This window comes from Hemiscyllium ocellatum, chromosome 6, assembly GCF_020745735.1.
Source record: "Hemiscyllium ocellatum isolate sHemOce1 chromosome 6, sHemOce1.pat.X.cur, whole genome shotgun sequence".
NCBI classification, from domain to species: domain Eukaryota; kingdom Metazoa; phylum Chordata; class Chondrichthyes; order Orectolobiformes; family Hemiscylliidae; genus Hemiscyllium; species Hemiscyllium ocellatum.
Window position 1 is genome coordinate 69,862,031 of NC_083406.1, and position 13,082 is coordinate 69,875,112.

The window sequence follows — 13,082 nt, forward strand, 5'->3', positions numbered from 1 at the left end:
CTGGGAATATGAGTTTGGAGCAGGAAAATGGGAAAAGCTAAACGATCAGCCAATCATCTAGAATGACAGAGCAGGGCTTGAATGACTTAGTCCTGCTCCATGTCCCTCGTCAATTCAAATCTCTCCATTAGATAATTAAGATGTATTTAGATCACCTAAAGCTTTCGCCATCCGAGCTATTATCACCTTCTGTGGTCATTCCTTGCTTTATCATGCTCCTGTGAAGTTGCTTTGGGATTTTTCATTGTTTTCAGGCGCTGTACGAATATAAGTTAGTGCTGCCTTTCCTCCTTTCCCCTCGCCAGAAACATTAACAATCGGCTGGGGAGACAAGTGGGCCAGGTGTGAGGAAATGCGGAATGCCTGTGCTGCCTTTCTGCACAGAGCGACGAGGAGCCAGCACCTCGGGCTGGTTTGGACAAGCTGCAGCTATTTGCAGCGCGGCGATGTCATTTCTTCAGTTGAATTCCATTCTCCAGGATTCCAGTACTTCTGCGATCCACACGAAAAGGGAGAGGCCAGTGAGGCCTTCTTCAACCGCTGTGCACATGGGAATTACAATATGTCCCACTCATGGTTACAAGAAGGTCGGTTATTTTTGAAACGCCGCACCCGTGTGCAAAGAGGAGGGAAGGAGAGATCAGATTCCTAAAACAGGGCAGACAGACAGACACACACACACAACAGAGGGATCTTGCTGGAGAACGTCCTTCGGGCAATTACACAACGGTGAAGAATATAGAAGAAAGCAGTTAGATCATTATGAAACTCAGCGTGGTGCTCTTCATCGCCGGGCTGTTTGGAGCTCTTGGAGTTCTCCTCTTTCTAGTTGCTTTCGGCACAGATTACTGGCTGCTGGCCACTGAAACATGTCCCTCTCTCCGAAATAGCACGGATTCAATCCCCGCAGAGGTTAGTGTCAATCTCCATTACTTTGCAGACCCCTGCAATCAGAACTAGTGAAGGAGCACAGAATAAAATCGTTCGTACTGTACAGCTAAGTGCAACCCAGAAACTGAAAACGCCTTTTATTTGTCAAAAATTGAAAACGCTTTACTTTCTTTCAATTGTGCACTATCTTGTTCACAAAGCTGGGGGACACGCATTGATTTTTGTTCAGTAAAAAGCCAAAGCGCTTCTGACCGCTTGAAAAGAAAGATCAGAGTGTAACATGCCGTAACGCTTGAAACTTCACAATATCAGTTCTGAGGAAGAGTCACTGGACCCGAAACGTTAACTCTGATTGCTCTCCAGTGTAGCTGCCAGATTTGCTGAGCTTTTCCAGCAATTTCTGGTTTTCTGTCTGAATTCCAGCATCGCAGTTCTTTCGTGTTTTCCCATCCACAATATGCCGTTCAGTTTCTTATAGATTCTGACAGCTGCCGTATTAAAGCTATGCACAAACGATAATGCAGGCTCATAGAGATTTTAGCAAGTCTACACTTTTAAAAATCCTTATATAAAATGCATGACGTTACCAACTGTAAATTGCACTTCTTACCGCGTGTATTATTATGTTGGACAGAACAACAGCAAATGTTGCACTATAGTTATGCAATACACTTTAATTATATATTGGAAAAGCAAACTCGTTTCCTCAGGCACATCTATTGAGAAGGTGGAGTTATTTATCATTACAAGTGCAGGATTTTTACCTCTTCCGTCAATAGCAATCAAAATTCCATGATCTTCTTTCCTGAAGTGTGTGAATGCTTTTTATTTTGAATTACGTTAAAACGGATGAAGTGAAAAGTAAATGAAGACAGGTACGAATTACCGACGTCGTAATGAAATAATTCAAGGTCTAAAAGCTTGAAATTGTCAAAAAAAAACGGCATTGTAGGTGGTCTTCGGAGCGAATGTGAATTTGGAAGTTCTGTTGAGGTTCAGCAGTGCTTTCGTCAGAGGCAAATGTAAGGAAACGGGGCCGGATGAGTTACTCTTTGAAGGGTTGGTGTGCTCTTGTTGGGCCGAAGGGTCTGTTTCCACACTGTAGGGAATCTAATCTTAAAAAAAACAGAAATCACTGGAGAAATTCAGCAGGTCTGGCAGGGTGTGTGGAGAGAGAGAGAGCTGAGTTGGCTTTTTGGAATCCAGTGACCCTTCTAGGGGCCTATCAGATCTGCTGAGTTTCTCCAGCAATTTCTGATTTTTGTTTCAGATTTCCAGCGTGCAGACTCTATTGTGACTGCTATTGGTAATAACCTGGTTGAGACTGAGATAATGGCTGTGCAGGGTGTGAAGTTTGCGAAAGACCACAAAGTGTGGAAAGACTGAAAGATGGGTCTTCCTAATAATCAACTGCAGGGGAGTGTAGTTCATTCAAATTTGTATGTTGGACCAGAAATGATGGGGGTGGATGTTGGCAGAATTCGTGTGGAATCTCACCCCATGTTGGTGGACAATGTTGTAAGCGACCATGTAGATGAGGAAGGGGACAAAAATAAATTCATGTTGACTCTAAGTGACACAGTGTTAGGAAGAGAAACAATTGTTCGAGGTGACACAGCAGTGAATCTGTGCAGATATTGTCTTTGCTGTTTGAATTCATGTACCTCTGCACATTGGAGTACATCTGGGAAAACTTTTAACAGTGAAATTCACAGTTGATCTTGGAGGAGCCTGGGTGGGAGAGCACAGGAACCGACAAGTGAATCGTTCTTTAGTGTAGCTTTGCTGTAAATCTACAATAATGAGTAGAGGTGGATTCTTTGTTTTATTGACATCTGTCTCTTGGTGTCAGGATCAAGGATGTACTAACTATACCTCCTATGTTCACATCTAAGTCATTTATATAAATGACGAAAAGTAGTGGACACAGCACCAATCGTTGCGCACTCCACTGGTCACAGGCCTCCAGTCTGAAAAGCAGCCCTCCACCACCACCCTCTGTCTTCTACCTTGAGTCAGTTTTGTATCAAAATGGCTAGATCTCCTTCTATTTCATACAATATAACCTTGCTAACCGGTCTCCCATGGGGAACCTTGTCAAATGCCTTACTGAATTCCATATAGATCATGCTCTGCCTTCATCAATCTTCTTTGTTACTTCTTCAAAAAACTCAATCAAGTTCTTGAGACATGATTTCCCATGCAATAAGCCATGCTGACTATCTCTAATCAGTCCTTGCCTTTCCAAATACATGTGATTCCTGTCCTTCAGGATTTTATAAACCTCTGTAATGTCACACCTCAGTCTCCAGGGAAAAAAGTCCCAGTCTATCCAGCCTTGCCTGATAACTCAAACCCTCCAGTCCAGGTAGCATCCTAGTAAATTTTTTCTGCACTCTTTTTCAATTAGTAATATTCCTTTTACATTAAGGACGCTACTGTGGTAAATGCTTTTTAACAAACTGTTGTCTTCTAGTGTTTTGTTCCTTAACGCAGAATTACCACTCTCATACGAGATTGGTCAGTAGCATAGAGTCAATTTATTTGAAAATCTCAAACATGTTTACTGAACAGACAAACTAATAGCTTGCAGTTACAGACCAAATTATTTTCACATCCTTCAGCTAGCATGCTGCTGCTTGGACACTTCATGACTGTTAGTCATGAGGTGTCTTCCTGGCACTTGGCATATTAACAAACATAGCACGTAAAACATTATCACTGTCCCCCTTTCCAAGACAAAATTAAATGCACTGAGTGAAAACACATTTACTTTAGATAGGTGCAAAACCATTTATACAGAAACAAGAACTGAAATATATGCAAGTTTAAAAGTCTAAGAGTTAATATAACCTATAGGTGATTTGTCAATCATTTTTGCATTCTTGTGATGATGTTACCTTCTGGAGATCTAGACTTTGCACTTAGTATTTCTTGACCAGTATGGTGTTGGTCTTTTGTTTGCTTTTAGAATGTTGGTTGTTGTCATGTTGACCTTCTGCATCTTCATTATCTGACTGTGTTCTGCGCATACTTTGAGTTCTGAGCAGTTCCCAGAGTTGTCTACTGTTTCTCCTCATCGTTGCTCCATTTGGCGTTGTGACTTTGTAGAAACTATGCACACAGTATACTTTGCATACCTCTGTGAATATTGATATTCCTTAGGGAGGATATATGACCCTGACTTTCTGTACTATCCACAGATCCAGCAGTTCTACATCATCTTCATTCACCCTTGGTTTTTTTGAGAAGTTTATGCTTCATTTATTAGAAATTGGAGAGGGGATAGATGTCTGGATTGACTTAACTTGCCTTCCAAGGTGATCTCAGCTGCCAATAAGAAACCCATATCCAGAGTTGCAGCTGCTGTATATAGCATAGTGATGCAAACATTCTGTTTTGTTGTCCGCACTTTGTAATAAATGTACTTCATAATAAAATGATTTATGGAGCAAATCATTCATTCAGTAACACTTTTGGATCTGGGGTAATATGCTGAGGCTTAAAAGTGATTTATGCCCCATTTGGCACAAATGTCCCAAAAAGGTCTGCCTGTATATTACGGCCCATTGTCAGGTGTTATTTCTTCAGATACACTGAATAGACTGAGTAATACACTCATTGTGTTGGCCAGAAAGACCCCTGAATAGTCCTTTAGCCGTCTGACAGTTGGAAGTTTGAAAACGTTGTTGGTGACCAAGAGAATAAATCAGCTGTGCGAACTACAACTGTTAAATAAATAAGTTGTGATTTTGGATGAAGCGACTGATGGAGCTTTGTGAGGGTATAGAGGTTCTTTGTTTCAATGTGGTTGATAACCCTGGCACTCCGCAAATATCCTTAAAGTCTTCTCAATGTTATTGTTGATCTGTGCTCAATCCTCAGTATCCCATGCTCAGTGTCTTGCTCGCTCTATGCCTGTATGCTCTGAGTGACAATATGCCTTGGTGAAAAACCTTGGGTGCAAGTATTTGTTTCTGCTTAAAAATTAGACTTCTGAGACACCTAGTTCATCTCTGTATGGCCAAAAACACCTGAGAGTTTGGCACATTTTGTATCATGTCAGGCTATTCTTCTATGATAACTTTCCATTATGCCTTCAGTCATGGTTCATTAATTATTTCCTCTTGAAATTGGTTTAATTTGTGTTGACCAAACTTCGTCAAATTGACCTTAAGCTCACCTTATACCTTGATAGCTATACAGTGTATTTATAAGTCTTGTAGAATTTCTATATTCCAATTTAAATTCAGTAATCTCTCCGGAATATCAAACTATTTTGAAAACAGGTTTGCAGTAGATATCGAAGTCATATTCCTATACTTTGACTAGAAGTTGTTTTAGTGTTGGTGGTGCACTTGTTTTTGATATTAACAAGGTGGTATTTTACTGAAACATAAGTACACAATACTGCAGAGTTTGCTTTAAGAATAAAACAAGGTTTGTAGAGGAATAAGACGGTGTTATTTTCTGGGTCTGTAGATTGTGAAGGAGCAAAAATGGCCTTTAGTAGAATGATACGCGCTTCTTGTCAGATGTGGGAGTTTAAGGAGAGTTTGCGTGTTACTGTAGATTATATTTGCAATAAATGCTGTTGGTTGTGAATCCTATCAGATCGAATGGATCGGTTGGATCGGTTTGTGGGCGGCACGGTGGCACAGTGGTTAGCACTGCAGCCTCACAGCGCCTGAGACCCGGGTTCAATTCCCGACTCAGGCGACTGACTGTGTGGAGTTTGCACATTCTCCCCGTGTCTGCCCGGGTTTCCTCCGGGTGCTCCGGTTTCCTCCCACAGTCCAAAGATGTGCGGGTCAGGTGAATTGGCCATGCTAAATTGCCCGTAGTGTTAGGTAAGGGGTAAATGTAGGGGTATGGGTGGGTTGCGCTTCGGCGGGTCGGTGTGGACTTGTTGGGCCGAAGGGCCTGTTTACACACTGTAAGTAATCTAATCTAATCTAATCTAAGACAGTTAGAGACAATGAGGAATTTGCAACAGCAACAGTATGTGATGTTTAGCAATTATAGGAAGGGGGGAAGTCTCAGATACAGTCACATAGATGAGTTAACTCCAGGAAAGGTAAGAGAGGTAGGCAGTTAGTGCAAGTGTCTGCTGTGGCTATCCCCTTTTCAAACAAGTATGCTGTTTTGGAAAATGTATGGGGTGATCGAATCACAGGGAAATGTAATACGAACAGCCAAGTTTCTGGTATTGAGATTAGCTCTAATGCAATAAGGGGTACATCGGGTTCCAAGAGATTGATTGTGTTAGGGAACTCTCTAGTTTGAGGTACAGACAGACGTTTCTGTGGCCAGCAGTGAAAAATCAGAATAGTGTGTTGCTTTCCTGGTGACAGGATCAAGGATGTCTCAGAGAGGGTGCAGAATGTTCTCAAGGGGGAGAGGGGTCAGCAGGAGGTCATTGTCCACAATGGAACCAATGACATTGGAAGGGAAACGGCTGAGATTCTGAAGGGAGATGACAGAGAGTTAGGCAGGAATTCGAAAAGGAGATCCTTGAGAGTAGTAATATCTGGATTACTCCCAGTGCTACGAGCTAGTGAGGGCAGGAATAGGAGGATAGAGCAGATGGATGCATGGCTGAGGAGCTGGTGTATGGGAAAAAGATTCACATTTTTGGATCATTGGAATCTCTTTTGGGGTAGAAGTGACCTGGACAAGAAGGACAGATTGCACTTAAATTGGAAGGGGATTAATATACAGCCAGGGAAATTTGGTAGAGCTGCTTGGGTACATTTAAACTGGTAAGGTGGGGGTGTGGGACCCTGGGAGATAGTGAAGAAAGAGATCAATTTGAGACTGGTACAGTTGAGAACAGAAGCGAGTCAGTCAGGGTGGGAAGGGACAAGGTAGGTAAAACAAGCTGTATTCCTGATGAAGGGCTTTTGCGCGAAATGTCGATTTTACTCCTCCTCGGATTCTGCCTCAACTGCTGTGCTTTTCTAGGACCACTCTAATCTAGAACAAGGGACAAGGTAGGACTAATAAATTAAATTGCATTTATTTCAACGCAAGGGGCCTAACAGAGAAGGCAGATGAACTCAGGGCATGGTTTGTAACATGGGACTGAGATATCATAGCAATTACAGAAACATGATCAGGGATGGACAGGACTGGCAGCTTAATGTTCCAGGATACAAATGCTACAGGAAGGACAGAAAAGGAGGCAAAAGAGGAGGGGGAGTGGTGTTTTTGATAAGGGATAGCATTACAGCTGTACTGAGGGAGGATATTCCTGGAAATTCACCCAGGGAAGTTATTTGGGTGGAACTGAGAAATAAGAAAGGGATGATCACCTTGTTAGGATTGCATGATAGACCCCCCTAATAGCCAGAGGGAAATTAACAAACAAATTTGTAAGGAGATCTCAGCTATCTAAGAATAATAGGGTGGTTGTGGTAAGGCATTTTAACTTTCCAAACATCGACTGGGACTGCCATAGTGTTAAGGGTTTAGATGGAGAGGAATTTGTGTGTACAAGAAAATTTTCTGATTCAGTATGTGGATGTACCTACTGGAGAAGGTGCAAAACTTGACATATGCATGGGAAATAAGGCAGGGCAGGTGACTGAGGTGTTAGTGGGGGAGCATTTTGGCGCCAGCGACCATAATTCTATTAGATTTAAAATAGTGATGGAAAAGGATAGACCAGAACTAAAAGTTGAAGTTCTAAATTGGAGAATGGCCAATTTTGTTGGTATTAGGCAAGAATTTTCAAAAGCTGATTGGGGGCAGATGTTTGCAGGTAAAGGGATGGCTGGAAAATGGGAAGCCTTCAGAAATGAGATAATTTGAATCCAGAGAAAGTATATTCCTGTTAGGGTGAAAGGAAAGGCTGGTAGGGATAGGGAATGCTGGATGACTAAAGAAATTGAAGGTTTGGTTAAAAAGAAGAAAGCGTATAAAGGCAATAGGAGTATAGTTAAGAGGGAAATGAGGAGGGCAAAAAGGGGACATGAGATAGCTTTGGCAAATAGAATTAAGGTGAATCCAAAGGGGTTTTACAAATACATTTAAGGACAAAGAGTTACTAGAGAGAGACTAGGGCCCCTCAAAGATCAGCAAGGCGGCCTTTGTGTGGAGTCACAGAAAATGGGGGCGATACTAAATGAGAAAAATCTGCATTAATATTTACTGTGGAAAAGGACATGGAAGCTATGGAATGTAGGGAAATAGATGAGTGATATCTTGAAAAATGTTCATATTACAGAGGAGGAAGTGCTGGATGTCCTGAACTGGATAAAGATGGATAAATCCCCAGAACGTGATCAGATGTATACTAGAACTCTTTGGGAAGCTGGGGACGTGATTGCTGGGCCTCTTGCTGAGATATTTGTATCATTGATAGTCACAGGTGAGGTGCCGGAAGACTGGAGGTTGGCTACCATGATGCCACTGTTTAAGAAAGGTGGTAAGGATAAGCCAGGGAACTATAGACCAGTGAGCCTTATGTTGGTGAAGGACAGGATGTACATCTATTTGGAGAGGAAATGACTGATTAGGGATAGTCAACATGGCTTTGTGCATAGGAAATCATGTGTCACAAACTTAATTGAGCTTTTTGAAAAAGTAACAAAGAGGATTGATGAGGGCAGAGTGGTAGATGTGATCTATATGGACTTCAGTAAGGCGTTCAACAAGATTCCCCATGGGAGACTGGTTACCAAAGTTAGATCTCATGGAATACAGGGAGTACTAGCCATTTGGATACACAACTGGGTCAGAGGTAGCAGACAGAGGGTGGTGGTGGAGGGTTGTTTTGCAGACTGGAGGCCTGTGACCAGTAGAGTGCCACAACGATTGGTGCTGGGTGCAGCGCTTTTCATCATTTATATAAATGATTTTGGATGTGAGCATAAGGGGTGTAGGTAGTAAGTTTGCTGATGACACCAAAATTGGAGGTGGAATGAACAGCGAAGAAGGTGACCTCAGATTACAACAGGATCTTGATCAGATAGGCCAATGAGCTGAGAAGTGGCAAATGGCATTTAATTCAGATAAATGTGAGGTGCTGCATTTTGGGAAAGCAAATCTTAGCAGGACTTATACATTTAATGATAAGATCCTCGGGAGTGTTGTTGAACAAAGAGACCTTGGAGTTCAGGTTCATAGTTCCTTGAAAGTGGAGTTACAGGTAGATAGGATAGTAAAGAAGGTGTTTGGTATGCTTTCCTTTACTAGTCAGGGTATTGAGTACAGGAGTTGGGAGGTCATGTTGTGGCTGTACAGGACATTGGTTGGACCATTGTCGGAATATTGTGCACAATTCTGCTCTCCTTCCTATCAGAAAGAGGTTGTGAAACTTAAAAGGGTTCAGAAAAGATTTACAAGGATATTGCTAGGGTTGGAGGATTTGAGTTATAGGGAGAGGCTGAACAGGCTGGGGCTGTTTTCCCTGGAGTGTCGGAGGCTGAGGGGTGACCTTATAGAGGTTTACAAAATTATGAGGGGCATCGATAGGATAAATAGACAAAGTCTTTTCCCTGGGGTGGGGGAGTCCAGGACTAGAGGGCATAGGTTTAGGGTGAGAGGGGAAAGATATAAAAGAGTCCTAATGGGCAACCTTTTCAGCAGAGGGTGGTATGTGTATGGAATGAACTGGCAGAAGGAGTGATGGACTCTGGGACAATGTGACAATAGAAGGCATTTGGATGGGTATATGAATAGGAAGGGTTTAGAGGGATATGGGCCTGGTGCTGGCAGGTGGGACTAGATTGGGTTGGGATATCTGGTTGGCATAGACAGTTTGGACCGAAGGATCTGTTTCCATGCTGTACATCTCTATGACTCTAAAAGGAATTAAGATAAAATGCAATAACCCAAGCTTTCTTCTTAAACTACAAATTGAAAGAATTTTAAACACAGAAAAACGTATAATTCCATTAATCCCAAAACACACCTTGCTAAATTGGGAAGAATAAAATACCTTTTGTATTGTAACCAAAACACACCCTTCATTCAGTTCCCAGAAACAAAATTTATACTGTATCCAGAAATGTCTTTTGTGGTGTTTACACCAGAGACGCTGACTCTAATGCTTCAGTAGTTTTAAGTCAACTTGTGATTTTAACTTATAGACTGGAACTACAGATAGCTTCTTCCTAGAGCTATGAATCATTTGAGCTTAAACATACTCAACTTTAAGTAATCTTTTTTAGGGTTTTATCTCAAAACTTATGACTGTTTTACTGTATCCTTCCTTTCTCAGGAACACAGCTCTAGGCAGCCATCTTCATCCAAAGACTTCACAGAATTGCTCAAAATTCAAAGTGAATCAAAATAGAACCTCTCTAAATCGTCAGTGTTTCCCTTAAGTTTGAAAAACTCACTCCTGAGCTTCTGACTGGAACATTTTTTTATCTTGTTCATTCTTAAAATGCTACCAATGTACATAAAAATATAAATTCCAGAGCTACATCTCAAAAACTGCTTTAAAAGACATCCACATGGCTACAGAAATATTCACAAGTTAATTATTAACTTCAATCACATAGAAAAAGCCATCGAGTCATCAAGTCCTATAGCATGGAGACAGGCCCTTTGTCCCAAAGTAATCATGCTGACCAAAATGTTCATCTATGCTGACCCCATTTCCCTGCACTTTGGCCCATATCCTTCTAAACCTTTCTTATCCATGTATTTATCCAAATTCCTTTTAAATGTTTTAAATGTTTTTTATGCACCCACCTCAACAACTTTTGCTGGCAGCTCATTCCACATGCATTACCACCCTCTGTGTAAAAGAATATTGCCCCTCAGGTTCCCTTTTATTTTTCCCCTCTAATCTTAAACTGATGCCCTCTAGTCTTCAATTCCCCAATCCGGGGAAAAAGATTCTTTCCTGTTTAATAACATCCTTCCTATAGCAAGGTGACCAGAATTGAACACAATACTCCAAGTGTGACTTTATCAACATCCTATACAACTGCAACATAACTTCCCAACTTTTATCCTTATGTCCTAACTGATGAAGGCCAGTGTGCCAAAAACCTTCTTTAATGCTGTCTACCTGTGACTCTACTTTCAGAGAACCTTGCACCTGAACTCCAAGTCCCTCTGTTCCACTACACTCCTTAAGGTCCTTCCATTCACCATGAAACCCCTACCTTGATTTGACTTTCCAAAACTGCAAGACCTCATACTTATCCATATTCACTTCATTTGCCATTTCTAGGCCCCCTTTCCCAGCTGATCAAGTACCTTGCTAACCCAGAATCCAAGAACCCAAAAATGCAATAAGTTATCTTAGAAATATATGTACATCACATCATTTGAATCACACCATATGTTGCTGAATCAGATTCTGATTGACATTTTAACCAAAACATTATGCAGTATCTGAAAGCAATATCTTCCAAATGGTGTTTGAATGCAGTGATTTCTTAAGATTTCTTTGCCAAGTGAACTGACCAATTTGTCATCAGCTTGAAAAATAATTTAGCTCCAATAAATTTGGGATTCTGTTTGTCTAATTTTGGAATTTTGTGTGGGCATATCTTTAATGAAAGATTTAGATGTCTGTCAACCAAGCATATTCTGATGTGCCACCTTTCTTTCACATGGTCATGGCAGTATTGCACCAGTCTGTGTGCTGGTTTCCATCACCTGTAATACCATTACATGCTATTTTGTCTAGCTTGCTTTTAAACTTCTCCTCTATGTGAATATCCCACTTTTGGGAAGTTCAATTTATGGAATTGCATCTTCTCTGTGTGCAATACAATGTCATCTGTGAAGTTTCATATTGCAACAAGTCTGTCTGGATACATTCGTTCTAAATTCAGGATGTATTCTTGACCTTTTTATTGTGATCGATATCTTGGCGATTTTTTTTTGAATGGTCAAATTGTTGTGTAAGATGCGAATAGTCCCGTTTTGCTGGTCCATTTGTATCTACCAGGTGGAATGCTTATGGTTTCCATAAATAATTGCCATAGCTATATTTCATTACCAAATCACCAACTGAACAACTGGGTGAATGGTTCTTGTGGGACCATGGTCGTGCCCCTACCTCTGAGCTAGGAGGCATGAGTTCAAGTCACACTTTCTCCAGAGGTATCGTGTCATAGAGTCATAGAGATGTATAGCATGGAAACAGACCCTTCAGTCCAACATGTCCATGCCAGCTAGCTATCTCAACCCAATCTAGTCCCACCTGCCAGCCCCTGGCCCGTTTGAAAAGGCTGATTTGGAAAAATATCCGGAAGGAATGAGTGAACCATAATGTCAATTGCACTCAATCAGTCAATATCACTATTGCAGGTTGTATTATTAACTTCCAATGAGATACAGTCTTCATAAATCTAGATGGTAGGATATCTGACTGGTATTGGGCTTGTCTTTACCAATTTTCTTCAGGCATATGATGTTAAAAGTGGCAAATGCTTTTAATTGTTTGACTTCACACACACGAAGTGTGACATTCACAATGTGGAATGGATGTTTAATGTCTTGAAGGCTTATCCATTCTGAATTTTCACCCTGGTCTGTCTTGCTGTAAACCTTGTAGAAGTCAGAGATCTGCCTGTTGAGAACAGGTTTGAGGGAGCTTTTAGATAAGAAAGGGAGCAGGGGTGTGGATCTCAGCCAGCATCTCTTTCTGATTCATTGTCCCTTCATTAGGCACTGAGTGTCTTTGATTGAGAGATTCCTTCTTCTCCCACCACTACCCATCTCGTTGGAAATCGGCAAGCAAAGCTAGCAAGGTTTTGGATTTAGGTCCCCAATTCTTGCCATGGAGGAATGAAACCTATAAGTGGGTACAGTTATCACAAGAGTGCCTTCCTGCCCTGGACTCGATTGCTCATTTGGCTGGAGTGGAAAGGTGGGTGGGCTCCTCATCCCACACCCTCTTGTTTGGTGAAATTAATCCTACCTGCCTTAAATCATGCCACCATGTACGATTAATACAGTTGTTTTTTTTAACTTTCATGTTTAAAATATCAGTAAACTTCAACTGCTTTGTTATGTTTAGAAAACATTAACATTTCAGCTCTATGGCAGGCACACACCACGCTTTAATTTATAAACATATCTTAGATGAGATGGGAATTTGCATATACGAGCTCCTGCTCACTGACTAATAGGTGCCAGACAAAGAGTGATCCAAAACGTCCTCAGTGGCAGAACAGGTAAACAAAGATTTTGCGTCTCCCAGGCTGAGATGGCAGAAG

The 13,082-nt window shown here is 41.4% G+C and overlaps 1 protein-coding gene across 1 annotated transcript in view; it reads left to right on the forward strand.

The window, feature by feature from the left end:
- Positions 1–457: 457 nt before the first annotated feature.
- LOC132816740 (transmembrane protein 182-like) overlaps positions 458–13,082 on the forward strand; it is a 44,238-nt gene continuing 31,613 nt past the window's right edge. The window contains exon 1 of the mRNA XM_060826649.1: positions 458–912. Within this exon, the coding sequence (XP_060682632.1) occupies positions 763–912 (150 nt within the window). The 5' untranslated portion in view covers positions 458–762. The remainder of the gene's footprint in view (positions 913–13,082) is intronic.